The 13217-nt window shown below is 44.4% G+C and overlaps 1 protein-coding gene across 1 annotated transcript in view; it reads right to left on the reverse strand.

Moving 5' to 3' along the window:
• htr2aa (5-hydroxytryptamine (serotonin) receptor 2A, genome duplicate a) overlaps positions 1–13217 on the reverse strand; it is a 90176-nt gene that overhangs the window by 41040 nt on the left and 35919 nt on the right. Inside the window, exon 2 of the mRNA XM_080203325.1 lies at positions 4601–4801. Within this exon, the coding sequence (XP_080059451.1) occupies positions 4601–4801 (201 nt within the window). The remainder of the gene's footprint in view (positions 1–4600; positions 4802–13217) is intronic.

The following is a 13217-nucleotide window of genomic DNA, read 5'->3' on the forward strand; positions in this document are numbered from 1 at the left end:
GGAAGACTTTCACTTTTATAGTGCCTTTTTGTTCCAAAATGCTTTTGCAGGCAATGACATACTTCTTAAATGCAGTCACTGTTGTAATGTATGAAACATGGTAGCCAATTTGTGCCCACCAAACTCCCAAAAATAGTAATATGATAATGACCAGATGCTTATTGAAAGACAAATATTGACAAGCACATCAAGGATAAGTTCCCTGCTCCTTTTCCAAATGGTACCATGGGATATTTCACATCCAGGACAGACAGAGTCTTGAGTTAATAGCACAACTGAAAGACAGCAGGTGTGATCTGATAACCTCAGCCCATTCATCATTCAGTGGTAAGACTGGATGAGAGACAAAAAACTGGGTTTGTGCCTGGTTTCTCATCTCTCCCAATCTTACCATCCCTGTTCTGTCGGCAAGATCCTAAAGGGTGTGAAGCTGATTTAAATGTTTGTGACATGCTTTTGCATGTCATTGCTGAGTTGTAGATGCTATCATCCGAGCTCACTTGCATTAGTCATCTTACCAGTCGAGCTTCCCACCCGCAAGAATCACAGCTGGTCTCCACCAGTTGGATCGGAGGCCACTGAACCTCCTTGGTGGTCAGGGGCACAGCGGTTCTCATGGGGCAGTGCCACACTGGCATTGCCCATCTAGCACCCTGACAATGTCCTCCTGGCACCATAATTGTGCCGGGGTAGTGCCAAGGGGATGGGGCCTATGTGGGGGTGGAGCTATGATGGGAGGAGGCAAGGGGGAAACTCTGCATGAGGGGAAGGAGCTCTGAAAGGTGGATAGGCAAGGGGGGTGTTCTGCAAGGGTGATGATTGGCAGGGGAAGTGGAGCTCTGCAAGGAGGTGGTGATTGCCACCCCCCCCCTCTCTACTGGTGGGAATCACATCTGGAACTTTTTTTGCATTAAATACCATAAGATTGTGACTCGTGGCTTGCCTAAACAACAGTGTGATTGTCTCCTGTTTTCTTGTTCATTCAGCACTTCAAATTTTTTTCATAAGATCGCACCCAGCATCTCCATCCAACATGCAGCATTCCCTCAATACTGCACTGGGGTGTCAGCCTTGATTTCTGTTCTCAAGCCAGTTTGTGTAATTTGAGCCCACAATCATCTAACATCAAGAGTATGAGTGCTATCAACTGAGTTATTTTGTTACTAAATGACAATGGTCCAAATCTTCTGCCCTCTGGAAAGTCAGAGATGGGACAAATGTTGGGAGATGTGTATCAGGAGCCTGCAAGTCCTGATGCACATACACATATGTGCAAATTGCTTGAATAGTTTCAACTTCTGATGGACACCCTATGAAAACCTCCAACCTTGAACTCAGGGGGAGTGACTCGGTCAGATATGCAGGATTCATCTGCATACTTACCCTGGAAATGTTACAGTGGTTATCCAGTGTAACTCCACTAAGCACTGTAACTGACACCGCCTGATCACTCGCCCCCAACAAGCTGACTAACTTTCCAAAGTAGCCAACTACCCTTCATCTAATTCCCCAACTTTTCAACTACTCCCTGACCACCCGACACAACTACAAACTCACTTACCCACCCTTCCACTCACCCATTCACTAACTTACTCACCAAGTGAAAGACTTGGACCTTTAAAACTTTCCCTGAATACATCAGGTATTGTCTTGAAAAGGGAGTTGTTCTACTATCTTCCACTTCTTGTGCTCAGTGATCTTCCCCTAGAGAGGATGAACTAACTCTTCGATGCTTCAGCCAAGATCAAAAGATATGGCTGAAATATCATAATAGGGTTGGGTTACAGAGATCTTCATGGGTAGTGTTTCCTAAAATCCTACTTTCCATATGGACACTGACAACACCAGTTCTACCTCATTACCATACTCTCGACACTTCCATATTATCACTCTGCTTGTTTGACATCCAGACTGGGATGAGACAAAATTTACTTAAATGAAAGACTGGAAAGATTAAAGTAATTGGTCTCAGCCTCATCACAAATTCTTTTGCCATCAATCCGACGGCCTATGTGGTCAGACTGAACCAGACTATTTGCAACTCGGTGTCGTATTTGATTTTGAGCTGTTGTTCTGACCTGATGTCCTCTCCATCATGAAGACTGCCTACCACCTTTTCTCCAATATTGCTCATGTCTACCTCTTCCTCAGCTACCTGCTGATGAAATCTTTAACCATGGCTTTGTTAATTTAGATTTGACTATTCCAGTGTTTTCCTGACTAGCTTCCCATCTTCCACATTCCAAAACTGGAGCTTATCCAAATCTTATGTACTGTGCATATCCTGGATGAATTCTTGTTCATGGATTAGCCCTGTGCCCACTGACTGAAATTTGTTCCCAGTCCATCGACATTCTATTTTAAAATTCTCAGTCTCATGTTCAAATGCCTCCTTATCTAACCTTGCCCTCCTTATCCACATACAGCCCTCCAGTCCTGCATTCCTCAGGGAACTATGCGTATCTCCAACTCTACCTGCCTGTGCACACTTTTCAATTCTTGCTCCCAACATTGATGGCCGTTCTTTCAGCTGTCTAGGAATTGGGTTCTGTAATGTACTCCCTAAGCTTCTTCCCTTTCACCACCTCTCTCTCCTAAGAAGTTACATATTTTGCCAAGCTTCTACACTATTCATGCCTTTTTTGGCACAGTGTCAATTTTTGTCTGATTCTGTTTCTGTGAAGCACCTTGTGACTTGTCACTATGTTAAACACGCTATATAATTGTCTATCACATTGATGAAATGGTGTGATATTTTATCAGTTAGTGTTTATGATGCAGAGCCTTTGAACACTAAGACTCATATCAGGAATTCAAGATTGGAAACGAATGTACTTGCTTTGCTTCCTGCACACTTCCTGTTAGACGAGATGGTGAAAATTTGTAGTCTAACATTCTGCACTTAAATTCCCAATAAGGAAAAACAACTAAAGCATGAAAGCTTATCTAATAATCTTCTTAACGTATTATCACCAGTGGAATACCAAATTTTTGATGGTTAAATATTCTTTGACATAGTTGCTGATAAAAAGAATGCTTTTCTCTCAGTATTAACACTGAGATGGCCAGATCAGCTGCAGTACCACTCAAAGGGTGTACCTTTTGCAGTGATGGGAATAGCAATTTAATCAAGAGGCAGGTCCCGATCTCGGAGGAATCTAGTTGGTCCTTGATGCTTTCAGCTGGAAGCGAAGGTAGGAGTGCTGTCAAAAAGGACTGTTGAGGTTTGTATGGTGTCCTTTCATCTTTGACACTGCCCCGATAGGTGTAGCTGTTGCTCAATTGATAACACTCTTAGCCTTGGTCAGGAGATTTAGGATGGGGCAACTTCCCTGCCTGCCATCCTGACCCACAGCTTCTGCATACTCCAAAGAGCATTAATTGGCTGGAGATGGGCCTGTGGGGTGGATAGAGAGGGATTGCTGGTGTCAATGGAGAGGCTGTGGGGGAGGAAGATCCCATAATTAGCGGAGCTTAAGGAAGGGGGATACCCAAGGTTAAGGGGTTGCTGATGGAGATGTACCCACTACTCCCCCTCCCTCCAGACCTGAATGCAATTTATTTTTGGATTTCCATCATACCAGAAACTCCTCTCACCGGGGCTCAATAATTGGACATTTGAGGGTCTTCTTTGGGGCATGGGGTCTGCCCCAGCATAAAGCTGCAGATAGGTTGGGGAGGGTGGGAACCTTTCTGGGAAATTTAAACGCCCACCCTGTCTCCTGCCGGCAGCTGGAGTGGACAGGGGCCACATTAAATTCTACTCGAGCTATAAATTTGTGGACTTAAGTCTCACTCTAGGGCAGAGAATCGAGGCTTGGATATAGAATGAGAGAGTGCTGCCCAGTCAGAGGTGATGATTTTTTGATGGGACATTAAACTGAGGCCTTGGCTGTTGTCTCAGGAAGACCTAAAAGGTTCCATGGCACTTTTTGAAGAACAGCAGGAAAGATCCCTTCATTCAGCCCTCACCCAACATTTCTAAAGTAGATTCATCTGCCATTTGTGGGTGTTTGCTCTGTGTAAATTGGTTGCTGTGTTTCCTACATTAGAACAATGACTATCATTAAAAAAGGTACTTGATTGGCTGCAAAGTGCTTTGGAATGGTGTGGAAAGTGCTGCATAAATGCAAAAACACTTTTATTCGTTTACCAGAACAGCAGAGAATTTCATCCCTCCGACTGGGCTGAACATCAAAGCAGGTGACAGAGATGAATGGGTTACGTACTAATCCTTTGGGACAAATCATCCTTTATGGCAAAATGTTGACGAGTTTCTTCCTTTCCATTTAGCTCCCACTATTTTCCAGTACTGGTTTAACTTTGAATATTATATAATGTCCCATCTTAAAATAAGCCTCTGTTTATATCTGTCTCTGCAATACACCAATATCAAACTGATTACCATTCTCAAAGGCATAGTTAGCCTCATATTATCATCAGGCTGCTTATTAACCACTGTCACAATTTTAAAAAAATTAGAGGCTATAATTATTCCACATCGGAGATTTCATTATTCAGGAAAGAGGAGGGGGCGAAGAGGAGACAAAAAAGACAGAATCATAATCTTGCTCTGGGTAATGACATATTGTGCACTTACCAACAGATATTGTCCAAACAGCAATTATTTTCATGAATGCTTTCGTTCTTGAGTTGCAGCGACTGTGATGGATAGGATTCCGGATCGCAATGTACCGATCCAATGATATTGCGCACAAATGCATGATGGATGCAGTTGAAAACAGCACATCAAAATAAATCCATATGGGACAGAGTTTGGCAGGTAACGGCCAGATATATCCTAAATAAAAGAGCAAGTAGGTCAGTGAATGATTGATGTCTAACTGAATCTTTGATTTATTTTTGCTTTTAAATACTTCCAAGCTTTAAATCATTTGAAACAAATATTTATGCTATTTAAGTTCAAAAGTGATAAAAAAAACAAGACCTGGGTCCAGAGCACAACCTTGGGTTCAACAAAATATATCAAGAAATCTTCAAAACGAAAAGGAAACTTTGCCTCTTGTCATATCTGGGATGTAGTGCAACCGTATCACCAGAGCCTTAGGCCACAGCAAAGCACATTTTGTTTCTATGATTTGTAGATACTATTGTATATAAAAACTATGAAGGAAGTATCATAATGCAATGAAAAATGTTACAAATGTCCTGTCAGACTATGCTGTCATGTTTTGCACTGTGATTTAAATGGACTGACAATTCTGGCTTATTAGTCACTTGGACTGGATACTTCAGGTGCCGGGTTTCAGATGTTTCAGAAAGGACAGGGAGGGAGGCAAAAGCGCGGGGCGAAGAGAGAATGAGCACCTTCTGTTCTTTACATCTCAGAAAATAGTTTGGGACAACTGTGGTCATTATGAATGTTTGGCTGAGCTCGAAGTATAAACAAGTTTTAGTACAGCAGATGCTCTATTCTTCTGAGAATAAATCATAGTTTGAAGAGGTTGTAATATCTGATTGTGTCTTTGATGTAGTTTCTGTTCAGACAGACTATTAGCAGAGTAACAGCAAGTATCACAAAGCTTTTTTCACAAGGCAGAATACTTTTTAATCAAAGCGTCAATGATAATATATTTGATGGAAACTTTTATAAGATGGTAAGAAGTTTATTTTCCTCCCAAGGGATATAAAATATTTTCCATAGATATTAGAATTTGATGACTCTACATAGTGGATACTGATGAATGGCTATGTAGGATACATGGGGGTGCATAGAGAGGGCACAGGGTATTAGATGTGAGAGTGCAAGGTAGGATGGGTGAGGTTCAGAGGGTCTTTAGAAGTGTTAGGTGTTGTGCAACAGTCACTGAGAACTGAGCTGGGCCTTATTAACCACCTCTGCACTCACACTCCTAGGCAAAGTTGTATATCAGTTGGGAGTTCAGTTTGCAACTCACAAGAAGGCAGAACAGTTTTGGTGAATCTTTATGAAACATTGGCTTTTCCTCATCTGGAGTATTACGTCCAGTTCTGGGTGCCAGACCTTTGAAAAGATGTGAAGGTATAAGAGAAGGTGCAGAAAAGATTTACAAAAGTAGTGTCAGAGATGAGGAACTTCTCTTATGAGGACAGATGGAAGAAGTTGAGGCCATTCTCCTTAGAGAAGAGAAATTTGAGAAGTGATTTGTTCAAACTAATGAGAGGTCTAGATAGAATAGATACGGAGAATCCTCTGCCATTGGTGAAAGAACTGGGAACTAGAGAACATTGAATTGAGATGCATATGACAAAAGAACCAAAGGCAATATGAGGAAAATCTTTTTTCACACAGTTGACTGATGAGAAGCTGGAATGCACTGCCTGAGAATGTGGTTGAGGTTGACTCAATCATGGCTTTCAAAGAAGAATTGGATAATCATCCAATAGGAAAAATTCGCAGGGCTTCAGGGAAAGGGAGCCTTGCAGGGAGAAAACATTGACACAATGGATTGAGTGGCCTCATTCCACACTGTCATCACTCTGTTCTTATGGATGTCCCTGTGCAAGAATCACAAGGAATTCGTTTGCAGGTGTAGCAGGTTAAGAAGGCAAATGGAATTTTGTCCTTTATTGCTAGAGGGATGGAGTTTAAAAACAGCAAGGTCATGATGCAGCATGATGCAGCTGGTGAGGCCACACCTGGAGAACTGTGTACAGTTTTAGTCTCCTTACTTGAGAAAGGATATACGGGCATTGGAGGGGATGCAGAGGAGATTCACTAGGTTGATTCCGGAGTTGAGAGGGTTGGCTTATGAGTAACGATTAAGTAGACTGGGGCTATTCTCATTGGAATTCAGAAGAATGAAGGAAGATTTTATAGAAACATATAAGATTATGAAGGGAATAGGTAAGATAGAAGCAGGGAAGTTGTTTCCACTGGCAGGTGAAACTAGAACTCAAAATAACGGGAAGCAGATTTAGGACTGAGTTGATGAGGAAGTTCTTCACACAAAGAGTTGTGAATCTATGGAATTCCCTATGCAGTGAAGCAGTTGAGGCTACCTCATTGAATGTTTTTAAGGCAAGGATAGATAAATTTTTGAACAGTAAAGGAATTAAGGGTTATGATAAGTGGAGCTGAGTTCACAAAAAGATCAGCCATGATTTCATTGAATGGCGGAGCAGGCTTGAGGGGCCAGATGGCTTACTCCTGTTCCTAATCTTTACGTTCTTATGTTATTCGAAATTGCCCACACCAAGATCCCACAATAAAGTAGATGACCGGCTACTCTGTTTTAGTAAAAATGGTCGTGGGATAAATATTGGCTAGGGTACTGGGGGCAGGGATATGGGGGAATCCATAGGATATTTCACATCCACCTGAGAGGACAAGCAGGACCCCGGATTAACATCTCATCCAAATGTCAGTGCAGCATGGCCTGCATGCTTCAGTGAAATGTCAGCCTAGTCTTTGGACTAAAGTCTTGATTTACATTAATTCCTTCTGCCTAAAATGTTTTTTTTCTGGTGCCTCCAGGTCTTCTGTTTATTTCTACGTGTTCTTAATTTTCATTTGAAGTTTTCAGTATTTGTTGTTTGATTTTTTTTTGCTTTCATTGTAATGGTTTGGTAATTAGCTGATGGTTAGAGAAACTGGCCTTATCTTCCACCTTTTTAGAAGGATTTGCAGGCCAATTATGCTCAATATTATTTTAAAGAAATAAAGCAACTTTGACTTTCTTTTGAAGCAGGCTGTGTACTGTTACCAATGAGAGATTGGTTAAATTAAATATAGTAAATGGTGTTTCTTTATCTGAAATTGAGATTGAAGATGGCTGAAGAGATTAAAAAAGTAGTTGCTATGCAGGGCACAAAGAAGGCTCTGAGTAAAGCAATAGCAAAGGATGGGAAGAAGCAGCAAAAATCAAGGACAGAGAATTACACCATCTACAAAGTGATAAAGCAGGATCACTCCAACATCAGGAATCTTCTCCCAGGCCATGAGCATCATGAACTCCATTGTGAATGATATTTTTGAGTGCAATGCGAGTGAGGTTTCCCACATGGCCCATTACAAATGCAGACCCATGTGTACCTGCTGCTACCTGGAGGGCTGGCCACACATGCCCTGTCAGAAGGAAGAACTGTGGTGACCAAGTACGCCTGGTCCAAGTAAAACTCCACAAAGGACTGAAAAACTTCCAAAGAATAAAACAGTAGTTAGGCATCAGCAGGAGTATTGCATACAATTCTGGGCACCACATTTTAGGAAGGATAATGTTAGAATCCGTCATTAAGGAGGAAATAGCGAGGCATCTTGAAGGGAATTGCTTGATAGGGCGGACGCAACACGGTTTCATTAAAGGGAAGTCGTGTCTGACAAATTTACTGGAGTTCTATGAGGATGTGTCTAGGGCAGTGGATAGAGGAGAGCCGGTGGATGTGGTCTTTCTGGATTTTCAGAAGGCGTTTGACAAGGTACCTCACAAGAGGTTATTGCAGAAGGTCAGGGGACATGGAGCTGGGGGTAGGGTGTTAGCGTGGATAGAGGATTGGTTGTCAAATAGGAGGCAGAGAGTGGGGGTCAATGGGTGCTATTCGGATTGGCGGTTGGTGACTAGTGGGGTGCCCCAGGGGTCGGTGCTGGGGCCTCAGCTATTTACCATTTATATAGATGATCTGGAGGAGGGAACCGAGTGCAGGGTGTCGAAATTTGCTGATGACACCAAGATTGGGGGAAAGGCAAATTGTGCGGAGGGTGTGGAGAGTCTGCAGAAGGATCTAGATAGGCTGGGCGAATGGGCCAGGAAATGGCAAATGGAATTTAATGTTGGCAAGTGTGAGGTGGTCCACTTTGGTAGGAAGAATGGTAGGAAGGACTATTACTTACGTGGCGAAAAACTGCAGCAGGCGACGGTGCAGAGGGACCTCGGGGTCCTTGTGCATGAATCGCAAAAACCCAGCTTGCAGGTGCAGCAGGTGGTCAGGAAGGCGAATGGGATGCTGGCCTTCATAGCGAGGGGGATTGAATATAAAAGTAGGGAGGTCTTGCTGCAGCTGTATAGGGCATTGGTGAGGCCGCAGCTGGAGTACCTGCGGCGCCCAAAAGGATATTTTGGCCCTGGAGGGAGTGCAGAGGAGGTTTACTAGGCTGATACCGGAGTTGAGGGGATTGAGCTATGAGGAGAGGCTGAATAAACTAGGCTTGTACTCGTTAGAGTTTAGAAGAATGAGGGGAGATCTCATTGAGACGTATAAGATGATGAATGGGATGGATAGGATAGAGGTGGAGAGACTCTTCCCGCTCAAAAAAGACAGTAGGACTAGGGGGCACAGCCTCAAGATAAAGGGGAGGCGGTTTAGAACGGAGTTGAGGAGGAACTTCTTCACTCAAAGGGTGGTGAATCTCTGGAATTCTCTGCCCGTTGAAGTGGTGGAGGCTGCCTCGCTAAATATTTTTAAGAAGCGGGTTGATGGGTTCTTGATAAGAGAGGGGATTAAGGGTTATGGGGAGAGGGCGGGAAAGTGGAACTGAGCCACGACAGATCAGCCATGATCTTATTGAATGGCGGGGCAGGCTCGAAGGGCTAGATGGCCTACTCCTGCTCCTATTTCTTATGTTCTTATGTTCTTATATGAAGAAATTGGAGACAGTACAGAAAAGATTCACGAGAATGATTCTGGGGATGAGGAACTTCAGTTGAGGATAGATTGGGGAATTTGGGACTGTTTCCCTTGGGGAAAAGAAGGCTGAGGGGAGATAGAGGTATTCAAAATCACAAAGGGTCTGGACAGAGTAGATAGGGAGAAACAGTTGCCACTTGTGAAAGGATTAAGAATGAAAGGGCATCGATTTTGAAGTAATTGAGAGCAGAAGTAATTGCAACATGAGAAAAGAATGGACATTTTGGGGGCGATTCTCCCATCCCATCGCGCTAATTTTTTAGCACGCCAAGCCGGGAGAATTGCATATGTGCCAAATCATGGGATTCACACACACATTCCCAATGCATGCGAATCTCCTAGCGATGGATGTTCAGCATGGTTGGGACCACGTTGGAAACCAGCAAGAACAGCAGGCAAGTTATTTTAATCTTATTTGAACGTAATTTAAATGTCATTATCAAGGCCTGGGGCTGTATTTTCTGGGCCCGATAGCATCAGTGCCATTCCAGCAGGGTTTAGAGTCGCTCCCCACTTTCGGGGAACTAACAGGAGACCCCACTGGAGTGAAGGGGGAGCAATCGTGGCTCCCAATGGGTCAAGTGGCAGGGGGATGATGCCCCTGGGCACCTGACATCATGATGTGGAGATGCTGATGTTGGACTGGGGTAAACACAGTAAGAAGCCTCACAACACCAAGTTGAAGTCCAACAGGTTTATTTGGTAGCAAAAGCCACTAGCTTTCGGAGCGCTGCTCCATCGTCAGGTGAGTGGGGAGTTCTGATCACAAAAGGGGCATATAAAGGCACACACTCAGTTTACAAAACATTGATTAGAATGCAAGACTTTACAGCTAATCAAGTCTTAAAGGTGCAGACAATGTGAGTGGAGATAGCATTAAGCATAGGTTAAACGTATTAACCATATAAAGAATTTACAGAATACCGATTAGAATGCAAGTCTTTACAGCTAATCAAGTCTTAATGATGCAGACAATGTGCAGAGCTACAGAGACTTTGCAATGTGCAATGTGCAGAGGTGCAGAGACTTTGTTATTGCACCTCTCTTATACTCCTCAACCACCTCATACACCAGCTGTGCAGCAAACGCTGCATCCTGAAAACCAAGACAAAATCCATATTCTCAACTTGTGCTCAGGACGCAGACCAGCTGCGAAACTCTGCCAAGCAGACAAGACAAAGGAACTATGCCATCTACATGCACACCAAGAACAGGAAACTTGAGAAACTCAACATTACCACCAGCAGCAACCAAGCCTCCCCCAGCACCAAAGTAGAAAACAGTACCACAACAGGGAAGTCCATTGTCAACTTGTCAGACTACACACTTCAACCAGATGAAATTGAAATTCTCAGCCGAGGGCTCAATTTCTGGCCCACCCCCAAAATGGACCCATCAGTCTCGCAGCAGACACAGAGGAATTCACCAGGCAAATGAGGCTGCAGAGTTCTTCCACAAACCCCAAGAGGCCAACAGCGAATATAATGAGACAGGCAATGAACCGGAACAGCCGACAGAGGAGATCCACTGTACAGCAACCGAAGAGGAAAGAGTCCAATTGGAGTCCTCCAGAAGGCCGCTGCCCTCGACTTGACATGTATGCCCAAGACATCAGGAGGTGCGTCAACACTAGATTCATCAACCGCACTCACAAGACAGCCCTGAACATCACCCAAGCACAACGCAACGCCATCCGCACTCTCAAGATCAACCGCAACTTTGTCATCAAACCAGCAGACTAAGGAGGGGCCATCGTCATACTGAACAGAATGGATTACTGCAAAGAAGTGTACCGACAACTGAACAACGAGGAACACTACAGACAGTTACCTGCAGATCCGACCAAAGAACACAACCATCAACTCAACACTCTTATCAAGACCTTAGATCCGGACCTTCAGAGCACCCTCCGTGCTCTCATCCCATGTACTCCCCGCATTGGAGATCTCTACTGCCTCCCGAAGATACGCAAGGCAAACATACCCTGCTGTTCCATCGTATCAGGCAATGGGACCCTGTGCGAGAACCTCTCCGGCTACATCGAGGGCATCCTGAAAGCCATCATACAAAGAACCCCCAGCTTTTGTCGTGACACTGCAGACTTCCTACAGAAACTCAGCACACATAGAGCAGTTGAACCAAGAGCACTCCTTGTCCCAGTGGATGCCTCGGCACTCTACACCAGCACCCCCGCGACAATGGCATTGCTGCAACTGCCTCAGTACTCAACACTGACAACTGCCAGTTTCCAGATGCTTCATCCTGGACCATAATGTCTTCATCTTCAACAACCAGTTCTTCATCCAGGCACACACAACAGCCATGGGGACCAAATTCGTACCTCGATATGCCAACATCTTCATGCTCAGGTTCGAACGACTTCTTTACTGCACAGGACCTTCAACCAATGCTATACACTAGATACATCAATGACATTTTCTTCCTTTGAACAATCAGTGAAACAACTAAATGATAACATCAACAAGTTCCATCCCACCATCAGACTCACCATGGACTACTCTCCAAAATCGGTTGCATTCTTGGACACATGCATCTCCATTAAGGATGGTCACCTCAGCACCTCACTGTACCCCAAGCCCACGGATAATCTCACGATGCTTCACTTCTCCATTAAAGAAGCCATCGCCTACGGACAAGCTCTCTGTATACACAGGATCTGCTCAGATGAGGTCAATCGCAACAGACACCTCTGAAAGATGTCCTCATAAGAACAGGATACGGCGCTCGACACATCGATCGACAGTTCCAACGTGCCAAAGTGAAAAACCGCACCGACCTCCTCAGAAGACAAACATGGGACACGGTGGACAGGGTACCCTTCGTCGTCCAGTACTTCCCCGGAGCGGAGAAGCTATGATATCTTTTCTGGAGTCTTCAACATGTCATTGATGAAGATGAACATCTTGCCAAGGCCATCTCTACACCCCCACTTCTTGCCTTCAAACAACCGCACAACCTCAAACAGACCATTGTCCGCAGCAAACTACCCAGCCTTCAGGAGAACAGTGACCATAACACCACACAACCCTGCCACAGCAACCTCTGCAAGATGTGCTGGATCATCGAACGGATGCCATCGCCTCACATGAGAACACCATCCACCAAATGCATGGTACATACTCTTGCAACTTGGCTAACGCTGTCTATCTGACACGCTGCAGGAAAGGATGTCCTGAAGCATGGTACACTGGGGAGACCATGCAGATACTACGACAACGGATGAATGAACACCGCTCGACAATCACCAGGCAACACTGTTCTCTTCCTGTTGGTGAACACTTCAGCAGTCACGGGCATTCAGCCTCTGATCTTCGGGTAAGTGTTTTCCAAGGTGGCCTTCACGACACACGACAGCGCAGAGTTGCTGAGCAGAGACTAATAGCCAAGTTCTGCACACACGAGGACGGCGTCAACCGGGATCTTGGGTTCATGTCACACTATCTGTAACCCCCATGACTTGGCAGGGCTTGCAAAATCTCACTTACAGTACTGTCTGGAGACAATACACATCCCTTTAACCTGTGCTTAATGCTATCTCCACTCACACTGTCTGTACCTCTAAGACTTGATTG

Source organism: Carcharhinus amblyrhynchos, chromosome 15, assembly GCF_965287045.1.
Source record: "Carcharhinus amblyrhynchos chromosome 15, sCarAmb.v2.hapA, whole genome shotgun sequence".
Classification (NCBI taxonomy): Eukaryota; Metazoa; Chordata; class Chondrichthyes; order Carcharhiniformes; family Carcharhinidae; genus Carcharhinus; species Carcharhinus amblyrhynchos.